Genomic DNA, 19,663 nt, shown 5'->3' with positions numbered 1-19,663 from the left:
ACTGCAACCTCTGTCTCCGGGGTTCAAGCGATTCTCCTGCCTCAGCCTCCCAAGTAGGTGGGATGACAGGCGCCCGCCACCATGCCCGGCTAATTTTTGTATATTTTTAGTAGAGATGGGGTTTCCCTCAGGCTGGTCACGAACTCCTGACCTCAGGTGATCTGCCCACCTCAGCCTCTCAAAGTGCTGGGATTACAGGCGTGAGCCACTGTGATCGGCTCAAACTTACCCACTCTTGACTAGAACTGGTATCAAATGGATGGCAAACTAGGATGAAAACAAAAAGCTTGTTTCAAAAATTCAAGAGTGTCATTACCCTCAACTTTTTAAATTTTAAGAAGAGATGGAGGAAAGATGAAGTTTAAATGACTGTTGATACTTACCATTTTATTTCCGTCAACTCAAGTATTAATTGAAATAGTTTGTCAGATATTGAAGAACGCCTGACAAGAATAATGAATAACTGGCCATTCCTTCAGTACTTGCATTTCACATGTATGACAAAAGGATAAAGTAAAAAGGCTGAAATCCCGAGAAAGTCTATTTGTCTGCTTTTTTATTCAAAAAAAAAGCCCATGATTCTTTGGGAGGGGATACAGGATTGTTTTCCAGTCAGATCATAATTTCTACCATCTCTGTGACAATCATAAATTCAAAAGGTTCCCACTCTCCGCACCCCGATTCACTTTTGGCACCTATATATGAAATGTCGCTTCTGAAAAATGGGGAAAAATGTGAATACTGGGCTTTTACCACAGTGCTCCTTTCCTGGTGAAAATCTTTCAGTTTGCTCAATTTAGAATACTGATGCAAGAAAGTTTAAAAATACGTCATCAATGAAAATCTTTTTCTAACTATCTGGCTATCTTAGAAAATAATTATATTAGAAACAGCAGCCAATTCTCAGAGGCAAAGGGGCGATGGCTTATCTCTCTCTACTTCTAATTTTAAATTTAGAATTACAGAGCAATTCTATGAGAGGTAGCACAAGGTCTGGCACAGGCTCTGGCTTCATGATTTCAGAATACAACTTTAACTCATCACGTCTTTGGGAAGAGTGTGTGTGACACTTAGCAAGAGGCTCACTAGACCTCCGTGTGCAGTGATGCTGATCAGACAGACACATGCATTCACCACTAGTGGAGAGGGAGGGGCCTAACCAGAGGACAGGCAGTTAGGAGAGGACTTAGCCAAAGAACTTAAAAATATCTACACGAGTGGCAACGTGTGTCATTTATAATGCACACCATTCCTGAGTCTTCACTTAGTCTGCCAAAGAAAAGTTCCTACATAAAAATCAGGATGCTTACAGGAGAAAAATAACCAACACAGTATAATAGGCCAATATTTAAATAAGAGGAAAACAACTCACAACTTTCACTTTTCATATGTGAGGAGGAATCAGAAGCTTGGTATTGACCTATCTGGCGCAATTCAAATTCATTTTTTTAGCTGTTTCAGATCCACAGGGTATTGCCAAGAAACTTACCCAAAAAATCGGTGGATTTTTCAGTGCTCTTAGAGCTGAAGGGATTTTTCTCAGTACTACTACTAAACTGATAAAAGTGGGAGGGCATCTTACTCCACTCCCTCCTCCAAAACCCACTACAACATCTGTAGTTCAAAACGAAGGATGGTAATGTTATAAAACTAGGAACAAAATAAGATGCTATGACAATTCTTTCTCTTTGTAATTAACAGCTGTTTCCTATCTGTTGCACTTTATACATAGCTAAGCTTTTGGGAGGGAAGAAGGCGAGAAGAAAGAAACTCCACAACCTCCTGACGAAGCAGCCCTTCCACTTGCATGGGCTTATTTCTTCTGCCAGCCACTGAGTCACAAATATTTTTCCCCATTTAAAGAAGTTTGAGTGAATGAAGTTGGGGAGAGTGGGAAGCACAAGCAAGAAGTCAACCATAGCCTTCTCTTTACCAACTCAACCCTGTGTCCTTAGGAGCAGCTGGCTTCATCCGTCACCTTGACACTCATAGTAAGCAACATCTTTCTTTAAAACTTTTCTTGTTCTTGCTGCTTTTCTTGCCATTCTTGTCTTTGTTTTCTGACATCTTCTTTGTTCTGATTTCTCTCATTAGGTCAAAGAACACCTGGGGGTGAGGAGGAAAGAGTAAAAAGAATAGTGAAGAAAGAGCCATTTAATGATTTTTTTCTTTTGTTAACCTGACACTGTGAACACAGCATTTAAGGATTCAACGAAATAATTTGACTAAGCAGGATATGTAGTTACATTTTAAAGCATAAAGTCAAACTGATTTTTATAAACCATATGTCAACAGAAACAATAGCTCTGGGGCAAATAAGAAAAATTAACCTTAAAAATTCTAATTATACAAAGCAAACATCTCTCATACAACTGCTCGTATCACACAACTGCTCAAGCCAAGGACAGAATCATCGTACTGTCACTGCCATGCAACAGCAGCTTTTTTTTTTTTTTTTTTTTTAATTCAGACAGGGTCTCCCCATATTGCCCAGGCGGGTCTTGAACTCCTGAGCTCAAGCAATGCCCACCTCAGCCTTCCAAGTGCTCGGATTACAGGCGTCAGCCACTGCACCCGGCCTAACAGCTGCTTTCAAAATGATAAAATCTTGCAATAAGTGTGATGATGGGTAAGACATATTTTTGCATATAACAGATCTATACATTTATAAAATTTACAAATATTGAGAGTAATAACAGCAAGCAGACTTTCTAGCATTTCCAACCACCAGGGAAGGGAAGAATGCCATAATGAGTCCCTGCTCCCAGATGCTCGACACCCCTGCATCTGATTTAATCCTTACAACGACCCCACGGAGGTTGGAACGTCATTATGCATGACAGCTTTCCCAGCTAACTCCACAACAGCCACCCTGGGGAGGCAGTAGGATGGGAGGAGGAGGGCGTAAAGCATCAACAACTAAAGCTCCTGCACTAGGCGACTGAGAAGATGGAGGATGAGAGATGTCCTTCTGGCCACCCTATCCCTCCCCACACACATTCCCCCACCCTCAATCTCAGGACAACCACTCCTCCGACCCTTGTGATGTCAGCTGAGAGGAACTTTATCAAGAACTGATGAGACTTGTCCTTTGAAGGTCAGTGTGTTATTTAGATATGGATTATCCTTTTGTGACAGTAGTTTGGGTTTTGCCCTCTGCTACCAGCAATCATGCCAGAGGACTGATTATACCCAAGCAGACAAAATATGAATCCTACGAAGAGACATTTGAGATTTCTCATAGAGAATGACGGAGACTGCAAGTGTGGGACTGAGCACAGCCCTTATCTTCAGACATTCACACAAAACCACAAGCTCCTTCATGGCCACACCTTCTTCTTGGTGAAAAGCAAGATCAAGCCTCTGGAGTGTGGGGCTCCACATGCATTTACCACTAGCTCCAGGCACAGAAAAGCACCCCCAACCCCAGCCCCCAGTTAGATCAGGCCAACCCAAACACCCCTTCTTGCCAGCCTCTCAGGAAAGCACTGCCCAAGACAGCAACAGTGAACAGTTTCAAATGCTACAGGTTTGTCTTTTTGTCCTAACAGCAAAAGACAAGAGGAGGGGAATGGAGTGCATCCAACTTAAAATGATGACAAAGTTGTTCATGGGCTGATCTTATCACACCTTTCATAGAAATTCTTTACAAGTGAATACAATGCTGCCAGTCATAAGTCTCTGCTGGTTCCTGTTTGGCAGGTCAAGCTGGTCCAGCAGACAAGGGGAGATGACAACACAGACCCCCCACGCGACAACCCATCCAGGAAATACACATCCCCAGTTCCAAGCTGAGAGAGTCTCCCTGATTTTTTTAAAATGAGCCATATTTCTGGATTTCCTGTGTGGTTTCCACAGCTGGAAAATAATTTAATAAAAATATTTTAAGTAGCACAATAATATAAGAGTGTAAGAGTTGAGAGATGACAATATAAAGAAAAGCTGACGACGGAACACGCGCTTCCCATCGCAGATTACAACTAAACGGACTTAGGTTGTAGAATATATGTATCCTATATGTATATCTATCCTATATGTATATGTCTCCTAAGATACATGTTTTTATGTACGATACATACAAATAGATGTATCTTGCCAAAGTGCGTCTAAAGCAAACCCCTTCTAATACCAACATTCTAAATACCAATGTTCTTCTAGCATCACTTCAAGTGAAAATAAAGCTTGGATAAAAATCTCTCCCTTGTCAGGTAATGAAGCAAAGGGGAATGTTTCTGCACAAGAAAAAGAAACAGAAGACAGGATATAGGGGATTCAGATGCTGATGCTGCAGAACAAAAAGCAGACGTGTCCACTGTGTGGCCGCCAAAGTGCTATGTGCTTAGATTCTACAAGCACATGGATATGCAGTGAGAGCTAGTGAATGAGGTCAAGGCAGAAAGCCTCATCTTTAAGGTACAGCGTTAAAATTTTAGCTGTGTGGCAACCACCTTGAACTTTAATTTTAAAAACAAAAAAGGCCTAACAATAGCAATCCCTGATAGGTGGATTTTCAAATTGTCAGCATTCATCATTGTCACTCAAGGTCACCCTTTTATTAGCTTCAGAGATTTGAATGAGAAAGTATGCTGGGATGGGATAAGAGATAAAAAAAAAAAGAGATCCAGAAATTTGATTTCTGAGAGCAAATACTATTTAGAGACTACACTACAAAGATGGAACACTGTGGCTCTGTCAGTGAACAGTAAGGTGAAAAGAACAAATCTGACCAATAACTCGATGAGAGCAAAATCAAGAAGCTCCACGTATCTTTCAAGGGCACCTCCAGGGGAACCTCCTAGAAGCAGCCAGGCCCGCCCACCCTGCTCCTGAAGAGCAAGGCTGTGGAAGGTGAGAGCATACACAGAAGCTAATGACGTCCATCCCTCCAGCCCAGGCTTCACAAACCAATGGCCTCGTCCCACCATCCTTCCCAGGACCACACCAACAGTAAGCATAGTCCGCCGGGTGTGGTGGCTCACACCTGTAATCCCAGCACTTTGGGAGGCTGAGGCAGGCAGATCACTTGAGCCCAGGAATTTGAGACCACCCTGGGCAACATGGTGAAACCCCATCTCCACAAAAAACAGCCAGTGTGGTGGTGCACACCTGTAGTCCCAGCTACTTGGGAGGCTGAGGTAGGAGGATTGCTTGAGCCCAGGAGGCAGAGGTTGCAGTGAACTGAGATCACACCACTCCAGCCTGGTGTCACAGTGAGACTTTGTCTCAAAAAAGAAAAACCCAAAAGAACACATTAAGCATACTCTAATGAAGCCTCATGACAAAGTGAAAGGTTCTGTGAGTTGTCTGAAATACAAGGTGACATCCTCTCAATGTTTCTCATTATAATCATGATAATGGCTTAGACATTCATAGGAATCAGAATCTTCACCTAGTTTTCATAAATGGTTCCCTAAAACCCAGCAGATGAGATGCCTCCATTCTGCTGTTTCTCAGGTCTGTTTCTGAGAAACACACAGAATTCACGCCTACCTTGTCCACGTTGGCCCGGGTCTTCGCTGACGTCTCCACGTACTGCACGCCCCACTCTTCGGCTTTACTCCTGGCCTCCTCCACAGGCACCTGCCTCCGCTCCTCTAGGTCAGACTTGTTTCCCACGACAAGCAATGGAATTTTATCTTCTTCAGCCTTCACACGGAGAATCTGTTCCCTAAGGTGTTACACCAAAAATACAGCAGCTAAAAAAACTAAAGAACGAACCCTGGTTTTGTGAACCCATCTAAAATAAAAGGCTTTCCTAAGGCAGAAGGAAAAAAAAAAAAATCACTAGATTTAGGGCATGTTCTGAGAAAGCACTCCCTAGAGGCAGTCATGAGCAAGACAAGTGTTTTCCAAGTCTGCTTCTCAGTTTGCCCACATCAGAATCCCCTGGGATGCTCATCACAAATGCAGATTTCTGGGCTCAGTCTTACAGAAGTAAGTGTCTGGATAGGAGCCCAGGATTTTACATCACAACAGGGTCCCCAACTTATGCACACACAAAAAAAAAACAAAAAGAAGAAAAATGGTCAATCTCTGCAATAAAAACAAGCTAAGGGAACTATCTCCATAAAATGCTTAATTCCCCTGAAAATATTTGTTTGTGACATAAAAGCTATGAAATCCAGTGTTTTCTGTATGGAAGGTGGCAGCCTATTAGTGGATCACAAAACCAATCTAGGGGGTCACAACCAGCAGTTTCTCCCCCCTGCAGTGAAATAGATTATAGAATAGAACTGACCAGATCAGAAATATCCACGGGAATCTCAAGTAGGAAAGGTGAATGTTGTTTTGTTTTGAAACTTCAGCTTTGATTAGATCTGCATCTGTACACGACAAGTATGTCATCCCATCCCCAGTTTCCATGCAGACACAGTAATGTTACAAGCCACAGAATCGAGACAGATATGTTAGGCAGTAATCACATTCCAATACGTACCATTTTTCTACTACAAAGTGAAAAAAATGAAAGGAAATACAACAAGCCCTATGGAAAAGTACTTCAAAAGTGTCTTCTATAAAAATACCATTACTCATAGCATATTAAATTTTACGTCTACTAAAAATTATCAGCTATCCGAAAGTACTAATCAAAACCAAATATTTTAAAAAATTAAATACCCCATTTCCATTATTTTGGTCCCATGAGAATATTTCTACTTTTATATGCCAATACATTCTAAAAAGAGTCCCCTTCAAAAATGTATTTTGTAGAGATCTGTATTGATTTTTATATGGTATAGGGTAACATTTCACAATAATAAAAATATTTTCTAGGTGTGGTGGCTCACACCTGTAATGCCAGCACTCTGGGAGCCTGAGGAGGGAGGAACACTTGAGCCCAGGAGTTCAAGACCAGCCTGGGCAACATAGGGAGACCTTGTATCTACAAAAAAAAAAAAAAAAACTAAAATTTTCATGTAGTCAATTTAAGTGCCAGATATCAAATATTTTAAGACAAACTGAAAAAGATGAAAAGATGCTTGAAATTGGCTTTGTATATCCTTGTTATAGCCTACATTTGAACTGGGGTCAAAGAACATGATACATTTAAAGTCATGTGATCATTATAAACTATGAACAATAAAAACTGATAGCTTTCTGGCTCATTAGTCTTTCAGGGGCACACAAAATTACCTCATTGATAAACGCATCGATCCAAAAATGGGACTACCAAGTTCTGGTCTCTTATGACAGAACTTATGTTAGTTCACAAAATATTTTCCAGGAAAAGTTTCAAGGAAGACAGCATATTCACATGTCATTTTATATTGGGGCCTTTCTACTTGGAAGATAGTACAGAAATGCTGTTTTAAAACTGCTAACAGGCATGAAGTAAAGTGACTTGAGTTTAGCCACAGGGCTCAGATAATCGACCTGCATTCTTCTGTTCCCAACAACACGAGAAACCTACGCAGAGGTCAACTTCCCCTTCTTTCTGGTTTTAGGTATTCATCTGTCCTTTTTCTTCTAAGGATCTCTCTTTCCACCTAACAACCAAAACCCTTTTCCACGATGAGGGGAGCCCTGTTCCAACTCTGTGAGAACGCCCACGTGCTATCTGTGCATGTGTGGTGACTGAGGAGAGGACAAAGGGCACTTGAAATACCTGTATTTCTCCATATCCTCTGCAAAGAACTCTCCTGCCCACTTCCCTTCTAAGTAAGTCACAGAACAACAGGAAATCAAAAGGCTCGGGACAGGGAAGAAAAGAAGAGAGTGTGTGCATCTGTCCTGTTTTACCCTCTATGAGGCATTAAAAACAGGACTACGCAGATGCAAACAATTATAAATACATGGGCTACATTCAAACAGAGCAGCCCTTAGGAAGGTCTGAAATGTCTAAAAATTAATAGAACTTCTCATAACGAGTCATAGTCACTTAACTGGTCACTGCACCACATGCACTCTGCTTCCAGAAAAGTAGGTCTTCCACTCTGAAGCCTGGAGCTATGAAGCATCACTGAGGCACCTCCCTATTATCTTTCACTAGCCCTGCTGGGTGACCTGTGCTCATCCGAGGCCTCCCTGGCTCAGTGATGCTTCCATCCAAGTCCTGGAAGGATAGCTAGCTTTCTCCTTTTCACCTCTGGTTGACCACCTTACTGTCAGACCAGAACTTGCTGAAGAATGAAAAAAACTGATTTGATTTTTGGGTTTTTTCTCTTCAGTTCCCTACTAAACTCTAGATCTGCTTCTTAAAAAGTCATCTAGATAGATATGTTTATAAGAAGAACAGATTTTTAAAAACTCAATTATGTAGGAGAAATGGGAAGGGCATGGGGTAAAGAGACATTTATAGAGCATAAGAATTATGCCCAAAAGGCTATTTCTTTATAACAAAATGAACTTAAGGTATTTTTTTCACCGCTATATTTTCTTTTTCTTTCTTCTCTAACACCTTCATGGAGAATAGTTGCCATATTTTAAAATAAATAACAATGGATATTCTACTCACTATGGAAGCACCATGTGTCCACACTGTGACAGGGGACAATGGAGGGTAGCCAGGTTCTTGCCCACATGAAATTCACAGTCTAATACATCCTTTCATTTCATTTCTCAACTCACAAGTGCATTTCCAGAGAAAGAAACAAAATCCTGACACTAAGTAAACTTGCCCATGGTCAGTGAGCGGCAAGGCAGGGATTCAAACCAGGTCTCCTGACTCTAAAGCCGCGTTCTCGCCCCTCCACTGTGCTGAAAGTCCTTAAGTAGCAGCAAATGGTCATTTTGACTCACATCTTTCACTCTCCGGTCATTGTTTCATAACCTTCAACACAGACTAAACCTGCTAATTTTTTTAGTAAAATGATTTAAAGGATAGATGGTTAATTTATCAATGAAAATCTCTGAGTATTTATAGGAACAAAATTATATGTTCTTGAGTATATGGAATAGCTTCATTGTTTTCAGGGACAATAAGACTCTTAAAATTATTTTATTCAGAAATCACAGATCAGGAAAGCCCAAAGAGATTATAATCATCATAGTCTATAATGTGCCAAGATTCAGAAAGCCCCAGAAGATTCTTTAGACAGAATTATTCCTGAGAACAAGCTCAGCCCTCTCCTAGTATGCTCAGCCCCAAATTCTTCATAGGCCTAAGACATATGAGAAAAGGCAAAAAGCTTCCTGAGGGCTTCTGCTATTTCATTTCAGACATACCTGAATTCGGCAGTTGCTGTAAAGGATTCATGTTCTGTGATTGAGAACACAAGAAGAAACCCTTCTCCACTCCGAAAGTAGTTATCTCGAATGGCTGCGTAGTCCTCTTGCCCAGCGGTGTCCAGAATATCTATCTGAACTTCTTCCCCATCAAGAACCACTTTCTTTCTATAACTGTCAGCTTTGGTAGGTTCATAGTCTTCTACAAACTGAGGAAATAAACATTATCGGTAATTAACAAAGTCTTAAGCGGAATAAAATCGGCCAAAAAACAAAATTCCACATATGGGCACTTCACACTATGAACAGGACACTATAGAAGTAACATTTTATGTAACACTTCTGTTCTTTATAGCTCTGTTTTGCCAGTTTTTGTTTTTAAACAATACGGGCAGATATGCCAATTTACAGATGAGGAAACCAGGCACAGAGCAGAACACTTGGCAATATTATTGTCAGTATAAAATTACAATGTAAACACCTGCAAGGGTGAGAAACTGGAATTCTTTTTTTTTTTTAAATTATACTTTAAGTTTTAGGGTACATGTGCACAACGTGCAGGTTTGTTACACATGTATACATGTGTCATGTTGGTGTGCTGCACCCATTAACTCGTCATTTAACATTAGGTATATCAAAAAACTGGAGTTCTTATTCATAACAGAAGTATAAAACTCATCTGAAAAGTAATTTGGCAAGATGTATGATATGGTCTGGTTCTGCATCCCCACCCAAATCTCATCATTTAGGTTGTAATCAGAATTATAATCCCAATGTGTTGGGGGAGTGACCTTATGGGAGACAATGAGATCATGGGGGCAGTACCCCTATGCTGTTCTTGTGATAGTGAGTTCGTTCTCACAGGACCTGATGGTTTCATAAGGGGCTTTTCCCCACTTCGCTCTGCACTTCTTCCTGGCGCCTTGTGAAGGACATGTTTGCTCCCCCTTCTGCCATGATTGTAAGTTTCCTGAGGCCTCCCCAGCCCTGTGGAAGAAAAGAGGCTATACACCTCTTTTCTTTATAAACTACCCAGTCTCGGGTATTTCTTCACAGCACCAAGAGAATGAACTAACACAGTGTACCAAGAGGCTTTCAGTGGTGTGGGTTTTTGAGAAAGGAATGAAGTAGTACCAACGCACACTGCAACATGGAACAACTTTCAAAACATGATGCTGAGTGAAAGAAGTTAGACATAAAGGCCACATATTGTATGATTCCATCTATATGAAATGTCCAGAATAGGCAAATCCATAGAAACAGAAAGCAGTTGCCGGAGGCCAGGGGTGGGATGGGGAAGCAGTAATAGGGAATGACTACTAATGTGTAGGTTGGTTTTTTTTGGAGTGATGAAAGTGACCTAAAATTAGATAATGCTGATGGTTGCACATCTGTATGAATATACAAAAAAAACCTATTAAATTGTACACTTTAGGCCGGGGCAGGCAGATCACCTGAGGTCAGGAGTTCGAGACCAGCCTGGCTAACATGGTGAAACCCCATCTCTACTAAAAATACAAAAGATTAGCCAGGTATGGTGGTGCACGCCTGTAATCCCAGCTACTCAGGAGGCTGAGGCAGGAGAATCACTTGAACCTGGGAAGTGGCGCTTGCAGTGAACCATTGCACTCCAGCCTAGGCAACAAGAGAAAAACTACATCTCAAAAAAAAATATTGTACACTTTAAAAAGAGCGAATTTCATATGTGCATTACATCTTAATAAGGCTGTGATTTAAAATTTTTTTAACTTAAAAATGGAATTGAAAATGTTCAGGTGAATTAAAGGTTATTTGAGGAAGACTGTTAAAAAGAGCCTTGTATTGTCAGTTAACAGCTACTCAAAAATAAAAATATTAAAGACATGTTTAGTATTAGGTTCTCTTCAATGTGTACTAATAAATTATCTCCAAATAGAGATGTGAAAACTTGCCTGTGCTTTCAAGTGTCCTTCTTTTAACTCCTTTCCAAAAAGAAAAATACACACCAAAAAAATCCAAAACACGACTGTCCCCTGAAAATCCCTGAATTCTACCATAAATTATCTCAACTGTATATTTCTGAGCTTCCAAGGATAAAGCCAGCCAGAGTTCCACTGGCTCCTCTGACACAGAAGTCAGAATGTCCTCCTGTACCTACATACCTCTGTACTCGATGAAAAGTATGCTGATTACCCCAACATTCCATTACAACCCTGATGTTTATTTACATTGCTCAGCTGGAAACAGAAAATCACAAACTCTTTGTATCCATTAGCATGAACCATACGTATCCCCTACTGGCCTTGCAGAGCTCTGCATGGCTCAGTTTCAGATGCCCAAGAGTCTAAGACAAACTTCACGCAGACCCTTTCTTTCTAAGCTGACTTTCCTCTAAGCTGCCAGAGACTGAAAGTCTGAAACGGTTGCTGCCAAAGCCTCTCCATCCCCAACCTTACTCTCCCAAAAAAGGCAAAAACGAGTATGTCAGGCCGAGCATAAGGAGCTTAAAATCTGACTGCTGCCACCCTGGCAGCTCCCTCCAATTTTTCTCAAAGTCAGAACTTAGACAAGAATAAAGACTCTGGGACTATGGCTCCTTCCATAATCTAATCTTCGTGAAAATTCCATCATATAAGCTAAAAAACTTTAAATAAGGGTTAAGCATGCACTATGAACAAAGAGTCTGAATGGTGCAGGAGACTTCAGACCAGGGGTGTCCAATCTTTCGGCTTCCCTGGGCCACATCGGAAGAACTGTCTTGGGCCACGCACAAAATACACTAACACTAACGATAGCTGATGAGCTAAAAAAATATATTGCAAAAAGAATCTCTGAATGTTTTTAAGAAAGTCTACAAATCTGTGTTGGGCCACATTCAAAGTCATCCTGAGCCACAGGCTGGACAAGCTTGATTTAGACAGCTGGCCTCCCTGAACATAGAGCTCAATTTCCCAACTAGATGATCTCTCAGGCAGGAGTTGCCACACCTGGCCACGCGGCAGAACCACCAGAAGAGCACCATTGAAAGAGTCCCAGTTCTCCAACTCCACCAATATTATTCAGGAAGTGTTTTGTTTTGTTTTGTTTTTAAGTCTCCCAGGAAATTCTATAATCAGCTAGGTTTGACAATTACTGCTAAGGTCTCTTCGAGCTAAAAAATTATGATTCTAGAACCATTCTGTCCAATAGAGTAGCCACCAGCCACATTTCAAATGCACAATAGCCACATGTATTGGACAGTATAGATACAGAACATTTTCATCATCATGGAAGTTTCTATTAGCACCGTTTTAGAAAATCGATTAGAACTCCTCCCCCAAACATACATCACTTCATTTCTATTCCTTCCTTGCCCCAATTTTATTTTACAACTTCTTCAATAACTGCCACTTCCCAGTTCTCAAATATGTTAGCCCATGAGAAAAACAGACTAAGGCCAGGCACAGCTTTCCCTGGTCTCTGTGAAGAGAACAGAAAGAAGAGAAAAAACTCTCAAATCTTCTGCATGCATCTGCCCCCTCCTCTTACCCACCCCCGCCCCCCTCCCCAACACACACACACCCAGAAACCTCCAGACCAGGCTCTCCTAGTCTCCTCAGCAGTGCTAGCTCTGTTATCTTTTTTTTTGAGATGGAGTTTCACTCTTGTTCCCCAGGCTGGAATGCAATGGTGCGATCTTGGCTCACTGCAACCTCCGTCTCCCAGGTTCAAGCGATTCTCCTGCCTCAGCCTCCCAAGTAGCTGGGATTACAGGCATGCACCACCACACCAGGCTAATTTTGTAATTTTAGTAGAGATGGGTTTTCTCCATGTTGGTCAGGCTGGTCTTGAACTCCTGACCTCAGGTGATCTGCCCGCCTCGGCCTCCCAAAGTGCTGAGATTACAGGCGTGAGCCACCGCGCCCGGCCCCAGCTCTGTATCTGAACTTGCTCTTGGAACTGGCAACCCAGGGCCTCTCAATCACTAACACTGTAGGGGAATCTTCTCTCCTCGGATCTGCCACGGCTCTGCCTCTAATGCAGGTTTCTCAACAGTGGCATTGTGGATATTTTGTGCTGGTTAATACTTTGTTGGGGGCTGTCCTGTGTGATGTAGGATGTTGAGCGCATCCTTGGCCTCCACGTACTAGATGCTGGTAGCATCTTCCCCCAAGCTGTGATGGCCAAAAATGTCTCCAGGTACTTACGAATATTCCCTGGGGAAGCAAAATCCCCCTCTCTCGCCTCTGTTAACAACTACTTCCCTAATCCTATCTCCCTAATCCTAATTCCCCTACTCACCACCCCCTCTCTTCCCCAACCTCTGTTATAGGGGAGAAAAAAGTTTTTGTAAGCAAATTATAAGTTTTTGAGCAAAAACAAACAAAAGACCTCCAAAGCAGATGCAGATCTCCCAACCTGCTTCTCTTATGCAAAAATGTTTTGGGGAAATTCAGCTGACTACATTAGATTTATCCAGTTTGATCCCCAGAATAAGATAAAGAAAAGCAGGTATCAAACACAAAAGTGTCTCATTATAAGACATGGGGAGCATGACCCAGGAGGATATCCAGGTTTAGGTTTGACGCTTATTCATTATGGCGGCCCTTCCTTAAGATACAAAATTACACACGTAATACTGGACATTAAAGTAAATGTTGACATTGAATGAGAAATCATAATCCATCATAAAGTTTTAAAGATGAGTACTCCAGCGATCTCACCCCCGGGTGACTCTCAGTGAGGCAAAGGGAATACCCCCATGTTTCCATTTCATTTTATAAGACCGTCTAGGCTGGCTGGAGACTGGAGACTGTCCTGCCGGCCTTGGAGAAGCAAGCCACTGTGGTATGAGCTGCCTATGGAGACGGCACATGGCAGGGGCCTGCAGGCAACTTGTAGAATCTGAGCACCTGTGTCCTATACCCACAAGGAACTAAATTCTACCAACAACTAGGGAGCCTGGAAGAGGACCCCCAAGCCTCAGAAGAGGTCACAGCCCCAGCTGACACCTTGACTGGAGTCTTGTGGGACTCTGAGCAGAGGACTCAGCTGAGGCTCCAATTCTGGACCCACGGAAACTACGGAATGACAAATGTATGTTGTTTTAACCTGCTAACTTTGTGATTATTATACAGTAATAAAAAAACTAATACAAACAGCACTGACATCACAAAATCCAGCAAAATAACAATATTTTTATTAAACTGCCTGACATACCTCTAGAATACCTTCTACTTTTTTGTTTGCTGTATACTTTTTCTTGTCATATGCCAATGATTTTTGAAACATTCCTATAGAGAATAAAACATAATTTAGTCTTTCCTTTAGCATGGTTAATGAAAATGTCTTTTGTTCTGACAGCTTAGAAGAGGTCCTTTCAGCTTCACAACTACATGACTTTTTTTTTTTTCTTTTTACTTTAAGTTCTGGGATACATGTGCAGAACATGCAGGTTATGTAGGTATACATGTGCCATGGTGGTTTGCTGCACCTATCGACCCATCATCTAGGTTTTAAGCCCCACATGCATTAGGTATTCGTCCTAATGCTCTCCCACCCCTTGCCCCCCGCCCCCCAAAAGGCCCCAGCATGTGATGTTCCCCTCCCTGTGTCCATGCGTTCTCATTGTTCAACTCCCACTTATGAGTGAGAATATGTGGTGTCTGGTTTTCTGTTCCTGTGTTTGCTGAGAGTGATGGTTTCCAGCTTCATTGATGCCCCTGCAAAGGACATGAACTCATTCTTTTTTATGGCTGCATAGTATTCCATGGTGTATATGTGCCACATTTTCTTTATCCAGTCTATCTTTGATGGGCATTTGGGTTGGTTCCATGTCTTTGCTATTGTAAATAGTGCTGCAATAAACATACATGTGCATGTGACTACATGGCATTTCTAGTAATGAAAGTTTTGGGATTACTGCCAAATTTAGGAAACCTCTATTGAGCTTCACTGTACAAGCTGTAAGATCTGAAAGACTTTTCTGGCCCAGTTTCTAGCTTCTAGCTCTCACACACTTGTGTCAGGTGCCACAAGACAGGTTCACATCGGGATCCACCCCTGGCCCTGCACCTCACATCACGATGCTCGCACGTCAGCACAGTGGGCGGCTGGAGTACTCCTGCAGCCAGCAATAATCGCCACATGCCGCGTGACTCCAAACCACACCAACACATACCACTATTCCCACCTAACCCAGCCCAACACAAATTCCCTCAGCTAGAGGCCGAAAATGCCCATGGCCACTCCAGCTGCACCCAGCATAAGAGGAAGCAGGACAACAGGAAAGTCTAGTGAAAAGAGGTAGTGATCTTAACTGACATGGTTGTGATAGCTTTCTTTTGCAAATCTCATAAAGCCATGTGGCAGCAATGCAAGTGAGAGGCCCTGAGGTTTAAGCTCTGCTCGGAACACTCTCCCTGCCTGTACTACAGTCATCCCTCGGTATCCCTAGAGAAATGGTTCCAGGACCCCCACCAGATACCAAAATCTGCAGATGCTCAAGTCCTTTACTTAAAATGGCACAGCATTTACATGTAACATCCTCCCATACACTTTAAATCATCTCTAGATTACTTATAGTACATAATACAATGTAAAGGCTACGCAAACAGTTGTTACACTGCATGTTTTAATTTGTATTGTTTTTATCATTGCATTGTTATTTTTCATTGGGTTTTTTTTCCCGAATATTTTCATTCCGCAACGTTTCATGCTACATTGCTTGAATCTGCAGATGTAGAGCCCACAGTAGGCTAAGTATCCTAGCAAACAGCTCAAGCAGGGACTTTTGTGGCTCCGGGGATCAAGGCTGTGTTGTCACACTGAACTCAACACCAGTGATGTTATCCACATTAAGTAGGTGACGTAAATTTTGGGCAAGGATAGGGCAAGCTTTACCTTGCCGCACAGGAGAACTGGATCTGATGTCTATCACTTGGGAAAGGATTAAGTTGTATGACAGCTCAGCTCCCCTTTCACTCTCTTTCACTCTGCGATTGACTGACAATCGCAAGGCTAAATGCTTGTGTTGTTTGGAAAATCTGTACAAAGGCTCCTCTCTCCTCCCCTGGGCTTTTGTCAGAAAGAAAGCTCGAAGTGTAACAATGGAAACGATGCAAGCAGAGATCTCTCACATCCCTGCCGGAGTTGAAATTATTTACCTAGAATCAGCCATCCAGATCTTATGCTGATTAGACCTTCCTAGGAAGCTAGTCAGAAGCCACCTCAACACAGACTTGCTCCGTGAACCCCTGTGTACGGGAGGACTGGCACAGAAACAGCGGGAGCAGGGACACTGCTACGGCCAATGCCATCGGAAGGTGGTCTGTGCCTAGCAGGGCTTACCTCGTCATACATGAACTGAAGCGTCAGGGCTGACTTGCCAACGCCTCCGCTGCCAACCATGATCACCTTGTGGAGGGCCAAGGAGCTCTGGCCCTTACTCTTGTTGGCAGCCATCTCGCTGGTCTTCTGAGGCTGTGACACACAGATGACCCACTGAAGAGCTGCTGATGACAAAGACAAAGACTTAGAGGCGATTTGCTTTCAACCTAGCTGAAACCAAATGTCATTCACATCCTCCATTAAAGCCTAACTAACCCAGACATTCCAACAGGAAAGTAATCCTTTCAGGCTCAGGGCAGACATGCGAGCCCTCCAACAACTCTGGAAGTCACTTACCCCAGCACAGCTGGGGCGAAGCCAAGGCTAGAGGGGAGAAACAGGAGCGCACACCCCACGCCCGCCTCACTGGGCAGGGTGGAGAGGACACCCAGTCACCGAAAATCATCAGACCCTCAGCAGGGCCTCACTGAGGCAGAGACCAAACCGCTCGTAGCTCCAGTTTCCTACCTCTCTGCTCGGTTCTCAGCTGCCGCGGAGAACAGCTCGGGACCTCAATCCCCAGCTCTTTAGCTTCACTCCTCGCTTTGCCCTCTTACCCTCTACCCCACAACACGCACACACTCACAACGCGCTCACACACGCTCTCACATTCACACTCACAAACGGTCACTAACACACTCACACATGCCCACATTCACACACATGCTCACACTCACACACGCTCACATTCACACACGCTCACATTCACACACGCTCACACGCTCTCACATTCACATTCACACACGCTTGCACACACATTCACACATGCTCTTATTTACACACATTCACTCTCACATTCACACACATTCACACTCGCTCACACACGCTCACATTAACTCACACCCACATTCACACACACGCTCACACACTATCACTCATTTTCACACTCACATGTTCTCACATTCACACATGCTCTCATGTTCTCACATTCACACATTCACACACTTGCTCTCACGCTCTCACACACTATCACAGGCTCACACATGCTAGCACGCTGTCATACATGCTCACATTCACACACAAGCTCTCACACTCACACTATCACACGCACTATCACACCCATATACCCACACTTTCACTCTCATAACACGTTCACAATGCTCTCAACACACTCTCAAACTTGTGCTCTCATGTACACTCACAAGCTCACATGCTCTCACAACACACACACTCCATACACTATCACACACTTGTCCTCTCACAGGTGCACTCACGCTTTCACACACACACACAACTACACACTCACATATGCTCTAACATGTTCACATGTTCATACCACACACATACATGTTCATGCTCACACCACATACTCTCACATGCTCATACCACAGGCTCACATGCTCATACCACACGCTCACATGCTCTAACATGCACATACGTGTTCACATGCTCTCACACATACATGTTCACGCCCACACCACACAATGCTCTCACACACATACATGTTCACATGCTCACACCACACACAATCTCACATGCTGTAACACATGTCCACATGCTCATACCACACATGCTCTCATGCTCTAACACATACATGTTCACAGAACACACATGCTCTCGCACATGCTCCCATGGACTCATGCTCTCATACACTTTCTCACACACACATATGCTCTCACACTCTTACACAGCCCCACACATCCCTCTGGTTGATTAAAGAAGTGAATTCAAGAACAAATACCCCTTCGTGACACATGAGAGTTAAAAGGAGAAATCTCAAAATCAATTTGCCCTCATCAGAAGGAAGATAAAATGAGTAGAGCAACTCCAGTATTATGGGACAACAAAGCAACCCAAGTAAGTATATTTAACAGGGACCTGGAATCTACCATAACCCAAGTGCCAATCTTTATTTTAACCAATTTGTATGGAAAAATCTATTTCACATATACCAAAACACAAGAATAAAGGGCAGGGCTTGGGCATCTGGCAGGCCTGAGTGTGGTTCTGCCATTTGTGAGCTGCGTGACCCTAGAACTAGTTCAATGTCTCCAAGCCAGTTTTCTTATGTGCATAAAACCAACCACCACCTACCTTGCAGGAATGTTCTGAGGACTAAATAGGATATACATGGAAAACACCAAGGCACAGACCCAGCACCCAGTAGGAATGAACCAATGTTGTTTTCCATCCCATCTAATTGTAAGAGTGATACAGGAGGTAGAAAGAGACCATTTAGGCAGATAGTGAGGGCAAAGAGTCCTCGGCAGAACTTCCTCCTTCTTTTTTTTTCTTTTTTTTGAGACAGAGTCTCACTGTGTCACCCAGGCTGGAGTGCAATGGAACGATCTCGGCTCACTGCAACCTCTGCCTCCTGGATTCAAGTGATTCTCCTGCCTCAGCCTCCTGAGTAGCTGGGAATACAGGCACGCACCACCCTGCCTGGTTAATTTTTGTATTTTTAGTAGAGATGGGGTTTCACCATGTTGGCCAGGCTGGTCTCAAACTCCTGATCTCAAGTGATCCACCCCCTGCTCAGCCGCCCAAAATGCTGGGACTACAGGTGTGAGCCACTGCACCTGGCCAGAACTTCCCTTCTAACAAAACGCAGCCCAAGAAATCAATTCTTTTCTAAAAAAGAGCAGCCTGGAAGATCAGGTTACAAACATAGATAAGGAAGCCGGAGGCTTGCACAGCTGCATGCCAGCGGCTGCACCAATAGAAGGGCTACCTGGGGCCAGGCAGGTCCACCATGGGGGTTCCACCTCCCCCATTTTTAGCACATGTGCAATAGGAAAGAAATAAGCAACATAGAGTAGCTCAGGCTGAGGACTCGCCTGCATAATAAAAGACTGTGGTGGGTGCTGCCAGAGAGTCATGCCTTATGCAGATGGCACACTTGGTCCTAACCGGTTTTCCACACCCTATGTAGATCAGATACTGCCTCCCCACTAGCACATCTGTAAAAACCCCTGCATTTCACTGCAGGATGGCAACCCTTTTTCCAGGACTACTCTCTGTAGCAGAGAACCGTTCTCTTTCTTTCTCCTATTCAATTTCTGCTCTAAACCTCACCCTTGGTGTGTCTGCATCCCTGATTTCCTTGGCCATGAGACCAAGAACTCTGGATGTCACTCCAGACAACGAGGCCACTTTACGAGAGTGTTCATTCTAACTACAACATGGTGGACTCCTATTTCCCTTACTGCTG

General features: G+C 43.1%; 1 protein-coding gene across 7 annotated transcripts in view; it reads right to left on the bottom strand.

The window, feature by feature from the left end:
• Positions 1–539: 539 nt before the first annotated feature.
• RALB (RAS like proto-oncogene B) overlaps positions 540–19,663 on the bottom strand; it is a 54,995-nt gene continuing 35,871 nt past the window's right edge. For 5 of the 7 annotated variants that reach the window (XM_019022657.3, XM_031008676.3, XM_055380529.2 and 2 more), the window contains exons 2-5: positions 16,474–16,634; positions 9,166–9,374; positions 5,491–5,668; positions 540–2,106 (exon numbers count right to left, since the gene is read on the bottom strand). In XM_019022657.3, the coding sequence (XP_018878202.1) occupies positions 1,987–2,106; positions 5,491–5,668; positions 9,166–9,374; positions 16,474–16,634 (668 nt within the window). In that variant the 3' untranslated portion in view covers positions 540–1,986. Of the gene's footprint in view, positions 2,107–5,490; positions 5,669–9,165; positions 9,375–16,473; positions 16,638–19,663 lie in introns of all 7 variants that reach the window. The other 2 variants (XM_031008677.3, XM_055380528.2) reach the window with 1 other exon arrangement.

This window comes from Gorilla gorilla, chromosome 11 (assembly GCF_029281585.2).
Source record: "Gorilla gorilla gorilla isolate KB3781 chromosome 11, NHGRI_mGorGor1-v2.1_pri, whole genome shotgun sequence".
Classification (NCBI taxonomy): domain Eukaryota; kingdom Metazoa; phylum Chordata; class Mammalia; order Primates; family Hominidae; genus Gorilla; species Gorilla gorilla.
The sequence above is the reverse complement of the archived record's forward strand: the minus strand, read 5'-3'. Positions and strand labels throughout refer to the sequence as shown.